The 20,230-nt window shown below is 41.7% G+C and overlaps 1 protein-coding gene across 2 annotated transcripts in view; it reads right to left on the reverse strand.

Moving 5' to 3' along the window:
- Positions 1–5,342: 5,342 nt before the first annotated feature.
- plod2 (procollagen-lysine, 2-oxoglutarate 5-dioxygenase 2) overlaps positions 5,343–20,230 on the reverse strand; it is a 30,289-nt gene continuing 15,401 nt past the window's right edge. The window contains exons 5-20 of one of the 2 annotated variants that reach the window (XM_028967859.1): positions 20,057–20,169; positions 19,804–19,867; positions 19,454–19,551; positions 16,900–17,001; positions 14,646–14,771; positions 14,426–14,547; positions 13,519–13,623; positions 11,002–11,127; positions 10,494–10,635; positions 9,739–9,801; positions 8,339–8,452; positions 8,021–8,086; positions 7,772–7,876; positions 7,279–7,425; positions 6,240–6,365; positions 5,343–6,076 (exon numbers count right to left, since the gene is read on the reverse strand). In XM_028967859.1, coding sequence (XP_028823692.1) covers positions 5,921–6,076; positions 6,240–6,365; positions 7,279–7,425; positions 7,772–7,876; positions 8,021–8,086; positions 8,339–8,452; positions 9,739–9,801; positions 10,494–10,635; positions 11,002–11,127; positions 13,519–13,623; positions 14,426–14,547; positions 14,646–14,771; positions 16,900–17,001; positions 19,454–19,551; positions 19,804–19,867; positions 20,057–20,169 — 1,775 coding nt within the window. In that variant the 3' untranslated portion in view covers positions 5,343–5,920. The remainder of the gene's footprint in view (positions 6,077–6,239; positions 6,366–7,278; positions 7,426–7,771; positions 7,877–8,020; positions 8,087–8,338; positions 8,453–9,738; positions 9,802–10,493; positions 10,636–11,001; positions 11,128–13,518; positions 13,624–14,425; positions 14,548–14,645; positions 14,772–16,899; positions 17,002–19,453; positions 19,552–19,803; positions 19,868–20,056; positions 20,170–20,230) is intronic. The other variant, XM_028967869.1, reaches the window with a different exon arrangement.

Raw genomic sequence — 20,230 nt, forward strand, 5'->3', positions numbered from 1 at the left:
CTTATTTCTCCCTCAGGCCTTTAGTTTCTCTTCAGTCATCTGGATGGTGTTGAGAAAGAGGTGAGATCACTAATGTCACTGGGTGTATTAGTCATATAAAACCTCAGGAAGCGTGTGTGTGTGTGTGTGTGTGTGTGTGTGTTCGACTATGGGTGTTCATGGTCTACTAGGACAGACTGTATGCAGTAACATCTCTGTATGCAGTGCCTGCTGGACCATGACTTCCTGCTGCTGTGCCCATCAACATAGGCGTGTCTGCAGCATGCCGTCTCTCTCAACACACACACACACACACACACACACACTCCTCATACCAACATCAACATCGTAAAGACCCTGCTTTGAGACTGGCTTCATAGCGAGCCACCCGACCAGACACAATAAACCCACTGTGGAAACAGAGACATGCCTTCTTTTGAATCAAAGACATTTTGAGGCATGGCAACAAGGCAACAAGCAATTTTTATTCTCCCAGTTGCTGTTTTTTTGTTGCCATTCAATCAATAAATGTCAGTCTGGGGCTTCTGATTGTTTTTCCAGAGTGTTGCCGTGTAATTTAGCTAAACGATTTACAGTAGGATGGTAAACAGTCTTATGGCTGGAAAATAAATGAGCCGATAGACCCTAGAAGCGTGCAATCAGCTGTAATTGCTGTTTGGAAAAATTGCATAGTAAGTACCTGAAAAAGGAGCCGTGACTTAGGGTGGGTGCCATCGTAGCTGATGCATATCTATTTTAAGAGCATGGGAGGCATTCGCTGCATTCGCCATACACTTTTACACCATGACTTTACACACTGGCGTCGGACCAGGCCAGAGAAGCACAGCAACCTTCAACTTCCCCCTTTCACAGCCAACCCCATCATTAAAATAGACGGTGTTTTATTAGGTGCTGGCTATATACTCATGGGTCCAAGGGCATCAACGGGCTACTGGTGCCAGACCCACAATCCTGATGCATTACCCAGACCTGCTTCAAGGAAATCTAACATTAGTAAGAGAAGTACAGTCGATCTGCTGGAATCCAGTCCAATAATGAACAAAGTGGGGGGACAGGGGTCGTGAAAATAAAGCTGAATCCATAAACTCTATTAGGGTTTATTAAAAAAACATATTTATTGTATTTTCATTATTTAGAATAGTGCAATATGCCTGTAATACAGTATTGGTGTGGAATGGGGCATGGGGCATGTTTGCTACTGCCAACTGTTGGGGTGGCTCACCAGTTGGCACAAACAAACATCCATGTCCTAATCCCCCACAGGTTCTTTGGGGTGTTTTGGACCCTTTATATGTTTGGACTAATGCTGCATGTGATGCTGCATGTTTTGCTTGTGCTATCTTTCCAGCCATTAAGCCATGTTCTGATAGATAGATTTACAGAAGTCAAAGGTTTCCTCAGGATATACAGTAATAAGTAGATTAAACAAGAAAAGAACAGTCTTTAAAGACATTGTGATGTATTCATGGCCTAAAATTGGCCAGAATGAGGAAGTAGCAGGAGTCAAATCTCAGTTAACCCTGTCTAGATATATTAACATTTACATGTACAGCATTTATCAGTCACCCTTATCCAGAGTGACTTACAATCAGTATTTACAGAGACGCCAGTATCAGTCCCCATGGAGCCACTCAGTGTTATGTGTGAAAATGAAAGTGAAGTGATGTGCAAAGTGTCATTGTGATACTCAGCACAGCACACAGTGCACACAACGAAATGTGTCCTCTGCTTTTAACCATCACCCTTGGTGAGCAGTGGGCAGCCATGACGGTGCTTTGCTCAGTAGTGGCACCTTGGTGGATTGGGATTCGAACGAGCCATCTTCTGATTTATGGAGACAATTTCCTTAACCGCTAGGCCACCACTGCCCCAACTCACAGACACAATGGTAGTAAGCAGGGTTTGATCCTGGGAATACTGGTTCATAGGTGAGTGTATTACCCACTAGGCTACTGCCACCCTGCATAAAGCATAAAGTAGATAAGTATTTGACAGAAATATGTGTAAATAAGTTTGCCCTCTAGGCAAATTTAACAAGCAAGTTAACATGGCAACCTGAAAGTAAAACTCCTTCACAGACATGCACATTAAGACACACTTTATCTTGCACAAAGCCACCCAGCGATGTGCACTAATTATATGTCAGCGTCTGATCCTGTGTCTGAAACGCCACAATTAAAACTCATCTTTCGAAATCCAGACTGACTGCGGCGTGAGCTCGATCACAAAGAGAACAGAAAAGAAAAAGTAAAGTGCAGTTTAACATGCTTAATTTAACATGCCGCTAACCGAGCAGAAAAAAAAATGTTTTTTAAGAAGGCTGCTTTGTTATCTGGAAAATATACAAGACACAAATCAAGACACAAAGAATTAAGATTCATACATTTTTTATGTCATTAAAACTTTGCTTTGTCATCAACGGTCTACAGTCCTTGTCCTGCTTCCTTCTCTCCAGTACTTTTCCATTAGCCAGAAAATGCTCTGACTCACCCTCTTCGGCCGCTTTTCCCAGAATGTGGAGCTGAAATCTACTTTTGGAGATTCATTCACATGCATCCAGTGCTGCAGTATTATAGCAACGTGTATAATTTGTTCCTTCCTGACTTTTCCCCCAATTGCTGTTTGCCAAATCTTTTTGGATTCAGAAGTCAATTCAGAAGTCTCATTACCAGAATATCTGCACCATTTTCTGCCGCAAGTTGACTTTGATGCATGTCTGCATTTCCAATGTAGAGAGCAATTACAGAGCATAACATTTCTGTTATGTGCGGAAAACCACCGAAATGGGGGAAAATATTACCAGGGAAAAAGGGAACATTACCATCTGGTATTAGCCGGCCAGTCAGCAGGAACAGCTTTGCCAATCGCAGCGTATTTTTGCATTGTCTGACTTCGGCAGTAGGCATATGTGCACCAGACACCCGGCGGATGGCAGGTCGGATGGCTGGCACAGCGTGATGGACTAGGCTCTTTCATCCGCCCTTTGCCGAGCAGGGGTGGCATTGCTGGCGTGCCACAGTAAACAGGCCGCATCCACCACCACTGGCCCACACCGTCTGAGTGTGTGCATATAGGATAGATGTTGTGTGGCCTGGACTACATGTAACCACTACATCTATCCCTGAATGGCCTGCATTTTAATGGGCTGTAAACACCAGATCTTGTTTCTCTCCAAACTTCTTTTTGGCAAAGAAATGCTCTGTCCCGGATGTGAAGCACACCAGACTAGGGCTGGGCGATTAATCTAACTTTCATAGTGATTATGGCTTCCAATTATTACAAAACTTATAAATAATGAGGATAAAGTCATTTAGTTGTCTGCTGTTGAGCATTGTAACATTTTCTGTAATTAATTAATTAATAATTAATATTTGTTATATATCTTTTTACAGTATCTAGGTCTTGTTCATATATGATAATATAATATGAAAACATATAAACATTATAATTATTTAAAAATACATTAAAAAAAAATCCTGTTAAATGCTAAAATGTAAAATTTGATCAATAAACACTGGATGTTTCAAAGATCAATTAAGAATGTATTTAAATTATTGGGATATCAGTTTTGCATAAAATGATCATTGTTATTGTCATCAAGCAATGATTATGCAGTGTATGATTTATTTCATTTAATTTTAAAGTTACATTAAGTTACAGGGACAGCAGGGACAGTCCCCCTGGAGACAATTATCCCCAACTCAGGGATAATTGTCTTGCTCAGGGACATAATGGTTGGAGGTGGTGTTTGAAATTGTGGTCTTCTGGTTCAAGGTTCCGGTTCAACCTATGATGATATAAAGTGCATATAATCTGCATAGACAGTGCAGAGATAATTGAATAGAATCTGAGCTGATCTGCTTTGTTAAGATAAATCAGACCTGGAAATATCGTGTATATATTTCTTTCAGCCTCTAACCCACTTTGGTCTTTTGATAAGTTGTTCCCTGACAACCTGCTAGCTTTTTAACTGGCCGTGCTTCCTGTGCTGCTGGCCGGGATCAATGTCATCTTTGAGAGCCGTGGACGGGGGGGACTTCTAGCCACAAAGAGGTCTTTCTGCGGACCGCTGACCTAGATCCCAGATCCCACTCCAGTGCACAGCCTCATGGGAAGAACTGGGACGTGTTAGCAGTCAGGGAGCTCCTCGGCAGCCCCACCAGGGAGCAAACACACCCGGCCTGATTCATTGAATCATTCAGGCATACTTCTCGAATACGAGAGGGAGCACCATCACCTTAGTAACTACAAGTCAACTACAAGTGGATATATTACAAGACAATATATTACTGTGTTATTATATTAAAAACACACACTTTGAATTTGCCTCCATTTCCTTCCTTTTAGATGTGCTACCAGACCTCCACCAAGCACAACATTCACTTTGTTTACAATATGCACATTTGCATAAGAACTACTACATGTGTGCATGCGTATTTCAAAAATGAGTGCCACTAGAAGACTGCTTTTATTATGAAATTGGCAGTGTAGGAAATAAGGAAATAATGTCACCAATTCTTGGTTAATAATGAAAACATAAGTAGATGTTGAGTTCACACGCACTGGAGGAGGATGAGGTCTGAATTAACAATGAATTTGGGACATTCGAACATTATGCTGAGGCTAGTTGGAGTGACCAGAATGAAAGCAGTTCACATGCGGCCATCACGAATCACACCCAGGCACCACATGCCTACCTAAGGAGGACAGGGCAGCCGCCCTGGGCAGCAGTCTGTTGCCAGTGAACAAAATAAATTACGCATGCACTAATCAGAGGTGATCTCATGCTCGTTTCAGACGAAAGTGCATGCATAATTTCATAGCGCAACACGCAACAAGTAAAACTCCAGATGTACAACACAGACATCGCTACAGCCCCCCGATGTCCACTCCCTCGCTCCTAAAGCCTCTACCTCATCCATCTTAGCTGTGCACACATGCTGTGTTTGCTTATAAGACTGACAGGGTAATAGTCTTGGCTCCAAATCTGGGTTCAGAACAGCCCATATACTTCAACCATGGGGCCTACATCTCACCAAAAAGAAAAGTTTTTTTTTTTTAATCGACCATCTTCCAGTGGATTCCTATAGATGTTACAAGACAGTATGGCTTGAGTGTGGCATAAATTGAATGTTAATGTGTGAGCACCAAGCTCATGGGATATGGAGGTGTAATTGGCTTATGCCACAATACCATACATTTCATTTCATAGCACAGAAAGGGAAGTATTTTGGAAATTTTTCAATACTTTCATTCCAGAGATTGTTGTTTAGTATGAATGATAATTTCAGTCAATAAATAATAATGAAAGGAGCAAGACACATATTTTTTTTTTTCAATTTTTTTATTTCAAAATAAGTTAAGAGATTCAGCTAATGTGAGGCTCAAATGTCATTCATAAACATTTTAGCTCAAGAACAAAAGTCTTCATAGGTCTTTTTTCTGGACTTTTTCTTCCTTTTGCAATGAAAAACATTTTTCAAGTAAAACACATTTGGCTTAACAGAATTTATACACTGTCATTTTGTCTTCAGCTGTGCAAACATACAAAAATATAGCATTTCTCTCTTCACAAACAACTATGCCAGTTTGACAAAAAAAGAAACACAAATGACATTAATGAGAAAAAAAAAAAAAAACACAGAGACACTAAACAGCAGTGGAGCTTTCAGTGGACTTGGACTTCCTCATGTCTGAAGGAGTAAAATAATTTAAACAGCTGCTGATTGAGGGGAAATGCGACAGGAAAATCCACTTTTTTCTCTTACCTCACGGCACTTGATGAAAAAAACGACAGTACTAAAAGATCCCTGCGTGTATGAGTGTAAGTGAGTGTTCAACAGTAAACTGCAGCAGTACAGTGGCTGTGAGGGGGACGATGTAACTCAACCACTGGGAAAAAACCTAGTCACAGAGCAGTTCAAGGGTCAATGAAAGATACAGCAATGTAGCGAATGCCGCCAGTCGTGGGCAGTCCTTCGTGGAGGTGGGTCAGTCGCCCTGGATGCATGAAGCTCCAGCCTTTTCTTGGTGACTCTATGGTGCAGTTATACCTGTGGAACCTGCAGCCTCCACCCTGGAGATGCAAAGTCAACAAAGTCAACACAGTCAGTGTGAACCGCAAAGCGAAAACCTCGCATCCCCTCTCACTCCCACATCAATTCAACTTAAATATTTACCCCCGCGTAGCTGTTCGAGTTGAGCCACATTTAACGCATGTTAAGCAGAGCAGGACTTACCTGGAAGTCCAGGCCTTTGTTGTTGAGTGCAATGTTGATAGTGAAGGTGGAGGAGTCATGGTGAGGCCTCAGGTACGACTGTCTGTGAGGGGTGTACTTCACCACAAAATTCATCACAGCGTAGCCCTGCCGTTGGACAAGATCAATGGGCTGTCATCAGACTGACATTATTTCACAATCCCAACTTTCTAACCCACAAAATCATGCATACCCCAGCACAGGAATGTGGACTGCATGTACAAGCACAGCCATATGGGAGGAAAGAAGCTATAGATGTCTTTTCAGCAGCAAATCCTTAGAGTCCTACTACTTTTTGCATGTTCAAGAGCACTTGCTGGGCTGTGTGTATTTAAAGCATGAACAGTTTTAGGATTTATAATAGAGCTTAACTCACAAACCGTAGCTGCTCCGTATGTTTATGTGACATTAAATAAAATTGAATTGCGGTGTTATTCTGACTGTACTTTTAAACTACATGTACATGTGTTTGTCTAGTTTGTACTAAATGTAACTTCTTAAAGTTGTGGTAAAAAATAAAAAATAATAATCTTGCAATTCTATATTCATTCATTTCTGTATTCAAAACTAGACTATGCATACGCCACAATTCCCTCTCGGCACTTTGAAAGCATCTCCCTTGCTGTCTACTGCAGTGGTCTGTGACATAATAGATAATCGAGGACAAAGCGCAATACTTCCAAGCAACTGTCATCAATCATAGCTTAGTCAGACACACGTGAGTAAATAAATCGATATCCCTGAATGAATGAAAGAATTATTTAATAGCCATGTTGACCTATAACCATAGAATGACTAAACTGCATGGAAATGAACTGACTCACACACATTTCGGAAGCCTGTTGCCTGTGGGTCAGCAATGGCCCAAATTCCTAAAATGAGAGGGTCTGGGGGACTAAACGTGCCCAGCAAGGCTTTTAAAGCCATCTGTGTGAGGACACAGACAGACATGATGTCATTACAACACCACTCTCTGCCTCGCCAGTGCACCGCAGCTCCAGACTGGCCCTGTCCTGTTTACCTTGGTGTAATAGCCCGAGAAGACCTTGAGAGTGACTGGCGAGATGAACTCTCGGATGAAGTGGAGCCACTCCTTTTCATAGTTGATCTGCCTCATGTGGATGTCGTCCGTGGGGACACTCTCGTACCCACCAGTGATGCGTTTGTCCTGCAGGGAGACAGAGGCGCGATGACATGGCAACTACGAAAAGGGCACATTAATGTGGCACTGGCTGCATACTCATATGCAGGACGATGAATGTGCCTGGCTGGTGATGAGTTGGCCTGAGTCTAACCCGAGTGAGTGTAATTAGCCCTGCCAAAAGTACAGGTTTCATGCCTTTAAAACTCATTCATGCAAGCAGGTTACAGTAAGCTCACTAACTGCGGCAATAAAGCTTCAACATGCAAAATAATGGCCCCTTAATGATTTCTTGGCCTTAAATGGCCCGTATCTGTGTTATTGTGGAAATTAGCAGGTCGTTTTGAACTTCGCCTGGCAGCTTTGCTCTGACCTCATGTTTGCCTCCAGACCATATGCCGAAATTTTCCATCTCCTCCACCAGCTCATCGCAGGCTTTCTCAGAGAACACCGGGAACCAAAACACATCTGGGCAAGGCTGAAAACCCACACAATCAGAACTCTGTGTCATCATGTGCATATGAGAATAGGACGTGCATTTAACAAGGGTAAAAAAACACTTTCACGAGTCACTATGCCTCTTGTTACACCCCTATCCCCTGTTGCGGGACCTTATACACACCTGCTCCAGGTAGTTCTCCTTAAAGATGCGTGTGTAGTTGGGGTGGATGTATTTTTCCTTCCAGTCCTGTGGAAAAAAACAAAAGACAATGCAATATTAAAGGCCAACAGGTTCATTCCCCGACCTGCATACCAAACAGGCTTTATACACATGCCTCATATAACTCAAGCTGGGAAATAAATAAAGCCGCTTATCGCCGTGTGCGGTTCGGCAAAACCTCCTGATTTGTTCTATGAAAAAGCACCCCAACGGGTGGCGGACTTGGATTTGTCTCTGGCAAGAATGATTAGAAAGAAAGAGGGGCCACAGTTGACTTACCACAGGATTTTCAAAAATTTGCCACAAGTCGTTATTGTAGTGCGACGTGTTGTAATTAGCTGTGGAAGTCAGTCTTCCGAACTCGTGGCGGTTTGTGACGTACATGAACAGTCCCTACAGTGGACAGAGAACAGCATTAGTCTCCACATGAATGAAATAATGAGAACAGCTGGGGGTAAAATTGGAAAACTGATGCAAATAAAGCCTTTTCCAGAGACGACTGTTGTTAACCCTGTAGTACACCTGCGTGTCAAAAAAGAATTGAAAGATAAATAATCTGTGATTATTTATGTAGTGGTGAATTTGGGTAAAGGGGAGGGGCAGGATCAAGAGGATGCTGGGAAGCAGGGTCTCAAAGCAACTCCGGGAATCACATTCCCTATGTGAGAAAGCCACGGAAGGGGGTGGTCGGCATCTGGGTGTGATTGAGTGGCCAGTAGGGATAGGTGGACTCACATTCAGCCTAGGCTTATAATGGAAGGATTCTTTTTAGGATTTTAGATTTTCATAAATGTTTTCTTTCATTCAAGTTCGATTTTGGAATTGTATTTATTTGATTATTGTATTTTATTCTCAGTCATGCAGCATGTGGCAGACTGCACCAGATGGGAGGATTTGTGAAAGCTTTCGCAGGTGGTGTTGTGAGGAGCCTAGGCTGAGATACGGTCAAAGCACTCTAGAGTGGGTGTGTGGTTGACAGATTAGATTACTTGTGCCCTGAGGTTTTGCTCTTTGGTGAAGCATTGGGGTTACTGCAAGGAGTTGTGGGATGCAAGCAGAATGTGGCCTGTATATGATTATCTATATGATCTATATGATCCTTCAATAAAATACTGGTGCTTTTGCTGTGTCTCTCAAACATTTCATCACAACCTTAAAGCAAAGAACATTTTTCCAAAAGAGTTCCTCCAGGAATGGAGACCACGGGTACTCTATAGAAAAAGCGATTTTTTTAAAGACCTTTTCCACAAAAAACCTGCTTGAAACATTCCATGGTATCAACGTAATCATGCGATCAGGAAAATTTTAACATGAAATGATATAAGAGTTATAACTATATATAACTATAATTATTTTATAATAAATAAACTGTCTGTGCCAAACATTTTGTTAACATTGGCTTCTGAAGACATCTTGGCATAATTAGCCTCTTGTATTCAATTTTATAATTTCTTGCTATATTCATCCACTAAAAAGACAATGCTGACCATCTTGTCAGACCTGAAATCATTTTTTAGCTGGTTCACATCAAAGAGTAATAACTATGATTATTTTATTTTAATATACTGCACCATAAGAATAGAAGAGGTCTGTTTGGATAACCCTTTGGAAACTTGTTCTTGCTTTTACTTGAATTTACTTAAACAGTGAAGAGAAGAACAATCAAAGTAGAACGGAACCTTTGGGGGCCTGAGCATATGGAACGATTCCGGGGAAGGAGAGTCTTTCTCTCTCTGTATTGTCTAAAATGAAGGAAAAGCACCATGTAAAATTAAGTAACATAACTTTTGTTTCTTTTCTTTTTTTATTCCGTTTGAAAAGACAGGAGAGTAATAGTTGAAGGGGTGTGTACATCAAAAAGACACCGATCCCCAGAATGAAAGCGAATGCTCCTGCAAAAAAAAAACAGAGCAAGATTCCCTCTGAAGCCAGTGATGTGTAGTCGGTAGGCCCAGTTAGGGTGCATGCTGGGGGACGAGTGCTGATATAAGGCTTGGCACCAGGCCCAGTGTTAGCATGTGCAACGTGAGAAGTCAGAAGCGGCGTGAGAAGGATTCGGAGCCAGAAACAATGAGGTGAGCGCACACACAACAGCCATCCAGGCATTCCCCGTGGTTACCAAGGCTTGAAGAACAGACAGTGAGAGGAAACAGGGTGATGGGATATAAGTGTAGCCTTGAATGCAGCACAGCTGCTACCATAAACATATATAGAGTCATGCCTTCAAGAGGACAAAACAGCCATTCATTTTCAAAATACTTGCCCATTAACGCTTGGGAAGAAAGGCTGTGGAACTTTAAAAATTAGGTGACAGTAAACTGACAAGCTACGATTCTCATATAACATTCTACAGTGATGCTGAGATTCAGAGCACTATTTCCTATTTCCTATTTTTTGCTAACATGTGGGTCCAACACTACCACAGTGATCTTACCAGCTCCCTGGCATTACGGCAAAGAGCCATGTCAGGATCCAGCTTCTCCAGGACAAAGAAGTTCCTCTCTTTCATCTCCGTCCTCAGAACTTCACCTTTTATGAGGTAAATGTGTGCCATAAACGGAACGTTCCACACACCACTGAAAGCAAGAGGGAGAGAAACTTTACATTATTGCAGGATGTTAGACCATGACATCATAAAGATGTGGACATTTTATCCAGTGCAGAGGCAGCTGATCTAGTGACTGCTGTCTGAGGTGCTGTCATGGGCTGTCACAGCGAGGCCTTGTGGAACACGTGTACTCCATTCAGTGGTGGCTTACACCGTTACAATCATATGCAATGCTGAGAATTTTCGCACACTGGTCTTTATCCCATCCAATGCTGACTACATAACGCTTCATAAAGTTCAAGATTGTGGGTAATATGCACTAAAGCATATAGACAGAAAAAAATATGAGCCTGCACATTTTGGTCGGCGTCTGGACAGTATCCAGGCAACTTACATTCGCTTTCCCTGCACGATGTCGATGTAGTCCTCCGAGCGAGCGTAATAACCATCCAAGCTCAGGGCTCCCCAGAAGTTGGACCACAACTTGCCATGACGAGTGACAAGGGGGCCAATTATTTTTCTGAGAACGAAGGAAAGGAGGCATATGTCAGCCTGGGTGAAGGAACAGTGACATTTTGCAGGGCCATTTGGTGACCATACAAAGTGAGAATCTTTCCTAGTGGTGTTCCCAACAGCTGTGCTCTACAAACATTCACACCACACCAACACCCTAGGAAGAGCAGAAAGACAGTAAATTATTGTTCCGATGTAACCAAGATGTTGGACTGGTCAAAGTAACGCAGGGTTCTGTTGCATGAATGAATCTTCCTGTGCATGAATGGAAAACTGATTTCTACCAGTAATATTTATTAAATTAATTAAAAGGCTGGATTATCTGGCATAATTTTCTACCAGCAAAATCAAAATGGACCAAAAATGAGAAATATTTAAGGACTGGACCTCTGAAGGCGTTGTAGTGGCCTAGTGGGTTAGACACTCACTTATGAACTAGAAGACCACACAACCCCTTGAAACCCCGAGTGTCTCCAATAGAACAATAACGGTAACTACTGATTGTAAGTCGCTCTGGATAAGGCTGTCTGATAAATGCAGCAAGATTAGTGATAGTAAGATGCAGTACGATGTATGATAAGTGTAAGTCAGCAGTCAGGACATGGCTTGACAAAGAAAGCAACCATGTCAATGATTACTGCAAACACAGTGAAAGAAGCCCACTTAGCTGACTTATTTTACTGTGCCTTTTCCCTCCCAAAGCAGAACACATTAAGTTTATTTAGGGGCCCTTTTAGATTTATACAATGGCAGGCCTGTCTAAGGACAGGAGAACACCCTAGTGAGCGGGGTCTGCGGGTGAAGGAGGTGATGAGAAACCACTTCTTTAACTTCCCAAGACTAAACATTTGAAAAAAAAGAAAGAAGTGGTGGGTCATGTTAAGACCAGCATAGGAATCTCCAGCCAGCATGTCAGATTTAGGATGTGGAATACAGGATGATGGAATGGTGGAAAACATTGCAAGAGAGATGAAGAGGGAGGATCTACAGTTGCTGTGTCACATCATAATCAGAAATGTAAGGAATGTGCATGTGGGAGTTGATAAAAATGAAAAGGATTTTTCTAGTGGGGATGCTGTGTGGGGAGTGTGGGGAATAAAAACACACATCTAAAATATTGCTAAGCATCTGGAGAAATATTCTGGAAAGCAAGATCAAGGCAACATTAATTTGGATTTACTAAGAAGAACAGAAGATGCATCAGGAGATTTAAGAGTACCAGCACATCACATTTACATTTTACAGCATTTATCAGACGCCCTTATCCAGAGCGACTTACAATCAGTAGTTACAGGGACAGTCCCCCCCTGGAGCAACTCAGGGTTAAGTGTCTTGCTCAGGGACACAACTGTAGTAAGTGGGATTTGAACCTGGTTCTTCTGGTTCATAGGCGAGTGTGTTACCCACTAGGCTACTACCACCTCACACGTGTATAGAAGTAGACAGAGTTCAACATTCTTTTAAAATATCGTTGAGAAGGGAGGTGGGAGTAAGATCAATCTAAGATACCTATATGGATGGATTTGAGAGAAAATCAGGAGTCAGGAGATGGGTTCAGAAAAAATGATAGAGGTGCTGGACGAGGTTGCATACCATCCCTAGCCATGTTTAATCTGTACAGTGAGATAAGGAAGGCACTGAAAGATGGAGTAAGAGTAGGAGGTAGCCTGACCTAAAAGCCTCCAGTATGCCAGTGATTCTTGTGAATCCAGTGAAACTCATGCAATAAATTTGGTGAAAAGCAAGGCAATGGAGAGTACACAGAAGATAAGAAACCGCCCGATGAAGGGTAGAAGGGTCTGTAAAAGACGTTACATTTAGTATAGAGGCACAGAGGGCAGAAATACTAGACTAGATGTGATTACTAGAACAGGCACAACAAAGGCATCATTCCTAAAAACATGGCACTTATCTCAAATAGGATAAACACAGTCTTGAAGGCTAGCAATAGTGCTATATCTGGAGTGCGGCAACAAAAGCGTGAATACAAAACATGAAAGGAATTGCAAAACTGTAATGCTCTGCTATGTAGAACACTACATGTGTTGCAAAAATGCATGCGACATACAACTTGAATGCCCAGCTGTTTTATTGGATAATCTCTTTTCGAAAAAAAAAAAAAAAAACCAAGACAAAAGATAGGGTGGAAAAATATGTTATTGGTATCATGCACATTAGCATTCCAGGCTGAAATGCTATAGCCTTACACTGTTTCCACACATTCAAGGAAAACAGGAAGCCACCCAAGCGTATTTTTAAACCTTGAGGGATTTTCAGTTGCCCCGGCTGTAATGTTCCTGTGGTCTCAGCGCTTGAGGGATTCCATTTGGTCTCGTGGGACAAAGACACTACTGTGGGAGATTCCAGAATAACAGCATGGGGCACGGAATCAGCGTACCTGTTCTGCTCAATGAGGAGTTTCAGTGTCTGTCTGTTGGTCAGCTGCACATCAGAGTCAATGCTGAAGTAGTAATCGCACGAAGAATCCTTACGACACAAATCCCTGGTTAGGAGGAGAAATAAAAAAAAATCACCTTTTATATATGATACAAACATGTGTCAAATAAACGGGAAATTGATGCTTGCAAAGAAGCAGACAGAACATGAACTAATTTGCATAATCCTGTCACGCTGGTTTCACATGGCGAGGCAGTAGATCTGTCTGGACATGGCAAGGAACGAGGACGCATACGCACATCGTCACGAAACAGGGGTTTGTTAGATGATGAAAAATAACACAGGACGAACATGAAACTCTGGTTCGGATCCTGGACCCAGAGTTGCCCCTTCTGGACCGGATCATGACAAATCCCTGAAAACAGCCATCCACTCTGCGCAATTAGCAAGTCTTAGACGCCACTGATGACAAAGCATGCATCTTAAAATTAGAGATCTGTGTAGACTTGGCTCCTGATACCTGGTCAATGGTCACATACCCAGCAGACACTGGGTAGACGTGAGATGAGGAGTCACACATAAACAAAACATGACCCTATGCTCATTTACTAACAGGTTGAGACTTTTTGGAGCATCCTTTGGTTTACTGACTGGTTAATGGAACAAGACCGGGCCTTAAATTACCTTAAAGACTAGAGAATCTTAAAAAGTTTTCACCCATACATAATGAGAGGCTGTGGTGTATCCAAGATACTTCTGGGTCTGGGAGATACCGAGATGCAATTGGACAAACAGGAAGTGGCTACTTTTTTATCATCAATCATAGCTCTTCATACCAGTGCTCATGCATACATCATAATTCACATTCATTGTACCATTCAGAAATGAAACATGAATTAACTGCATACATGCCCATGTTCCTCGCCTCCCCTTGGCTCAGGTTCTCCTCTGGTCCAACCACCTTGAAGCTCTTAAATACACTCTTGTTTTCATCCCAAAACATCTGGATATGTCTCTCATGATTAACTTCCTGCAGACACCAAGTCAGGACGACACCATGCAGTTCATAAGATGCATTACAAGCCACAGTCGGAGTCATGAACTCCAAATATCTTTACAGTGACTTACGTTGTTATGAACAAAGACATTCAGTTTATCTTTGGGATAATCCAGTTCAAAAAGCCTCTGGAAGAACTCGGGTACAAATGGTGTGGGCTGCTCAATAAATATTCCAACTGTTACCACAGGGAATTCCTGTTTGGATAACAAAAAGCAATGTTACTCAAGTGCTGTTTAACATGTTCCACAAATTTGTGACTGCTCTCATGCCCTTTTACATATTTGAAATCCAGACACTTTATTCCTTTACTTATACAGTAATAATTTCATTCATCATAAATATTGTGCCCTTTATGTGATATTTCACATTTGTGCACACACAAGTGGTATATCAATTATAATCTAATCAGTTTCATAACTACTTTTACTGGGATCACTTTAAAAGCTATACAACTTATTGTAACTGATGCTATCAAAAATGAATGGTACGGAAATAACTAATCAGTCAATCCTATTCTCTAACATAATAATTGTGGAGTACTTTTAATCAAATAAAAGTCTTGTGGGAATGAATCAACGGAATAAATGGAGCACTTTATAAGTCACCCCTTATAAAGGTGGCAAATGTTGTGGGTCCTCGGGATACGAGAAGAAACCACTGTTGTGTTCATATAGTACACTGCACTTTCCCATGATCACTGCCTCATATGCAGATCTTGACCAGTTTACATAGCGCACTGGTCGCGGATGACACAGAGCCCAAGGGAAAGCTTTAATTTGCAAGTTCCGCGACGACTCTGCGCTTCGAGATGAAGGGAGTGCCTTAGCAGAGTGAGCCAGCAGACTTTTTAAATTGGTGGAGAGGGAGCAACGGGATGCCAAGAGTCTAAAGGAAGAGAGGCCGATGCTCTGATGGCCACTGTCAACTCTTCACAACAACAACCGGGTATCCATCATGCATCCATTCATCCAGTGCCAGAAACCTCAAGGACATGGGTCTCAGTCCGGTTCTCAGGGTCCTCAGACCAGACAGCTCTGAAGGCATTTGCTGAGAAAATGCACTGTCTGATGCAACATATGAGCAATGAACGCAGCGCATGCATACAGCATAAATACAGAACATTGCAAAAATGTTGATTTCAGAGTTGAACTCAAACCATTTAAACCTTCATTATTCATCAAAAGTGAAGTTAAATATTTTTAAGTTCAATGAAAAGGGAATAATTCACAATACAGATGTGAAACTTTATACAGTCAATAATTGATTGAACATCTTTATGATATGCCATCTTTTAATGCACTGGGACACCTTACCAATTTTTGGTAAAAAGGTACTTCCAAGACTACAACAGCAGAGTGATAATTTCATAGACTTGTTACTGGCTGTAACCTATAATCTTTTTGCCTTATTGATGTTGCTTTTACAGAAAAAATTGTCACAGTTAATAGTACATTTCCATTGCTGCTGCTATAAATTGAATTTAATGATAATTAAGACAGTCATTGTGAGGAATATGTCCTTGGACACATTTATTGCAGCGTTTAGCACAAGCCATAAAGTTTTTTAATGTGACTGACCCATCTTTACTTCAATAGACTCGCTTTACCTTCGTCTATTAACCATGTGGTTGCAATTATTCCCACAGGAGTGAAGGATGGATGGCCGAGAGGAAAAGAGACGGCTGAGAAGACAGTACTAGGACGCACGTGCCAGAATGGGGCGCAGGTCGCTGCCTTGCCAGGCCTGGCTGAACCCTGTGACAAATTTTCAGGGCAACCACGCTAACTTAGCCCATGGCTAAAACACATACTGAGTAGCCCACTAAAAAGCAGTCTGGTTGACAGTGACACCCCTTTAAGTAAAACTTTCAAAAAACCATAGAAGCCATATCCTGTGCCATACTTTTGCAATGCTTCCTCCCTCCTTGTGCGGTTTGAGAAGCACTTATGTATTTTTAATGAGGGTATGCCAGGGCTTGAGGTCCCACCGGCTGTTATTGTTGGACTGGGCCACAGAGCGACCAGGGACAACTCTACCTCCTGAGTCCTCCTATTATGTCTGTCTGCATCATATATATATATATATATATATATTTATTTCATAACGTACAAACTCAAAAAAAAGTTTAGGCTTATGCTGTAACCGAAACATTCACTATAAAGTGTATTAGAGTACTGCAAAAAGTGGTTTATATATGGCAAAAATGGATGCCTCTGACAGCGTTAGTCTTTTGTTTGATTTTTTGTGTTTAGGGTTTGACTAAACTGAGACAAAATAGTCGGTTTGAGGAGGGAAAAGAAAAATAAACTCGGCTTGACTCACATTGACCTGAGACAAGTCCACCATGTTCTGGTCACAGTTGCCACAGCCATGCTCATAGTTCCATGCATTGGGGATGTAGTTTGCCAAGTGGTTTAGGTAAATCTGGGAAAAGGGGGAAAAAAGAAAGAGGACAGAAAAATGTTTGTAATACCACCTCGGCTCAGAGAACAGAGAAGCCAAAAGCAGCAAACATTAAGCTGAGCGACTGACTGTGTAAAATATGCTTCAATTATTTGGAATCTTAATCTTGGCTCTGGTAAAATATAATTTCAGGAAAGGAAGTGAAATGTCCACCCTGTTGAATTACTGAGGGCTACTTTTGGGTCAAGACTGAGAAATCTAAACCACAATTGGCTGCTTCTGTCATACATACATTGACAAAGTGAACTGTAATTATAGCATATAATGTAATATATACAATCCATTCCACTATCATCGAGCTTTAAATACTGAGAACAAAATCTTAGTTTTTATCGGCTAATTAGCAAGTGCAGGAGTTCAAGATGAGGCAAAGTGAGATAATCCCAATGGTATGATAATGACTGTATCGCATACTAGTGTCCAATTAACACACGGCAAGTGCCATAGTTAGTGTTTTACAAGTCTGGGAGACACTGTAAAGTCTACCCTTTCACACACAACACACACACACAAAAGTAAGTATATAGTTGTTATTTCTGGCTTTTGACTCAGTCCCTAAATAGAAGATGAGCATCAAGTACACAGGGTTTCTGCAGGTTCTGACTTTTTAAGGCCTTTTTTAAGGCCACTTTCATCAAATTTAAGACCCTTCACCGGCATCGTCAACTACATTTCGCCAGCTACCAGAGTTTTCCTCGGCAGACACTGTGAAAGCCAGAGACACTGCAGCACAGCACACGGTGACGTGTCCTCTGCTTTTAACCATCACCCTTGGTGAGCAGTGGCCATGACAGGCGCTCGGGGAGCAGTGTGTGGGGACGGTGCTTTGTTCAGTGGCACCTCAGTGTCACATTCGTGGATTGGGATTCGGCCTTCTGATTACTAGGCTATGTTGTATGTGCGATCAAATTATTAACAATGTGCAAAACAACAATACAAATTTAAAAGCAGCAGATCGTACAGAAAGGATAGATATAGACCAGAAGTTTGTGTTTGCTAACCGATCATTTACCGTGCAAGCTCGACCCAACTAAAATGATAGAAATTCTCCAGTCTGGAACACTGAAGTTAGACTGAGCAGACGGTCTCAAGTTTTGTTAGTTGGTTATCTTTGAGAAAATGTATATTGTCGTTTCAGTCCAAGACATTTACAGCATTTATCAGACTCCCTTATCCAGAGCGACTTACAATCCACTTACAAGACCATATGATATAAATAATTTTGTGTTCACTTAAGAACCCTGAAGTGTACAGCGCGTTGTGACCAGTGGATTTCTTTCTGGTTGAAAGCTTGTCTCATTTGATTTTGGAAAAAAAAAAAAATTCCAGTGAGTGCAGAATTCAGCCATCTGCCATCAGGCAGTTCTGCTAATTCCAATTTCTCATACAGAAAACGCTAAATTATTTAGAGGCTACCAGTAAAAAGAATTTACTGGGTCTGCAGTATTTTAAAACCTTTAACCCTGGATTTAAGGATTACTAGTAATTTTTCGAAAATCCAATTTAAGACTTCTTAAGGATCCACTGAAAACCTGAAAGGAGCAACCACGGACAGGCACACTCCTCCATGCTGAACTTGACTACTCGAGCCCAAAGCTATAAAGCTGTGGGGGGCATCTGAATGCAATGTGTACTCAGCCATGCTGCAGACTGCTTCCATCTGTGTGAGCAGGGCTCTTGTTCTGTAATAATTTCCAGTTAATGCTGATAAATGGACTACTTTTGATCTGCAGCAGCTCGACTGGTTTATAGCTAATGGAAACAGTGGGAATCTTTGTATCATGTCTTCCCTCTGGTGTGAAACGCTGAGCCGACAGCTGGCTAAAACACTTCCTAAAAGCCACGCAGTGCATATAAACGGCTTTATTCGAGTCCCTGTTTATGGGCTGATAGAAACCGGACTAGATGTATGTGCTTGCCGGCACAATCATGAGTACTGACATGAGCCGGCTGGCCATCTTTTCTGGGAGGGAAATGTTGTTGGAGTCAAGACTAGGAGTATGATAATTCATCACTGGTGATGTGGAGATGAGAGATTTTGGGAAAAACAACTCAACACTGTGGTGTTTTTTTTCCCATAAAAATAGAAGCGGGAAAAGGATGATTTGCCTATCTTCTAGACATCCTTGCCACTGAGACATCATCTGCCACTGAATCAATCATGCTGTACGTCTGAGCACCCGCCAGATCAACCTTCACTTATTTTTACCAAAGGATACGAAACCTCAGTCTCTACAGATTCTGTGGAATTTCAACTCCCACAAATGTCTGGGTAAAGATTACAAAATAGAGCTGTCACGATTGAAAGCTTTAAAAGGTTAGACAGCAAGCAGGAAATGACATAGACTTATTTCCAGCCCCTCCTTCACCCATTTCCTTGCAGATACTGGAATTTGAAAGGGAAGCCACTCACTTTGGTGTTTATGTTGCCATGGATGACCACTGGCAGCGTGTCATACATTGTGTTCCTCACACGTACTCTGTTGGTGCCGAACTTCAGCAGCACCTCATCTGAAAAGCAAGCCAATAGCAAAGCTTCACATTCATCTCAAATTTGAACAAACGATGAAACGATGTCTAAAATTATTCAGCGAGACTTCCATAGGCTTCCATAAGGAAAATACACCGCTTTTCAAAAACTTCCTATGAAATGTTGTGTTCACTAATGCAATGTGGAGAAAGAGCTGATACACTGAGATGAGAGCAACAATCACGATGTGACACTGCATTGTACTGTGGTATGATCAGTGTGAAAAAACTTACCAATTGCTCCATTTAAATTTTGGAAAATCTGACACTTGTGATCCAAAGTCATATTTAGACTTTCCTGCAAGCAAACAAGGAGACAAAACATTCAAAAGTGTCCTCACCACTGTGCGGTGTATTTTTAACCTGTTTGCTTTCTGAGGGTGTGATGTGTTTTCCATGCGTTTTATAAGTACATGTGGTCAAGCTGCAAGCTGGCGTGGCTTGGCCTAAATCCTATTTCAAACAATGGCAGTCCCCTGCTCCCTACCCTTTGCAGAGTGTCCAGGTAGACTTTAGTGTAGAAGAGCTGGTCGTCATCGTTGTCATGGAGGTCCCACTGCTTCACAATCTTGTTGATGTATGGAGCGTAGCCAATGAATCCTGTGAAAGGAGTCCAGCTGGGTGAGTGCTTATAGCTCTATAAAGGAAAGTATACGTTATA

Source organism: Denticeps clupeoides, chromosome 2, assembly GCF_900700375.1.
Source record: "Denticeps clupeoides chromosome 2, fDenClu1.1, whole genome shotgun sequence".
NCBI classification, from domain to species: domain Eukaryota; kingdom Metazoa; phylum Chordata; class Actinopteri; order Clupeiformes; family Denticipitidae; genus Denticeps; species Denticeps clupeoides.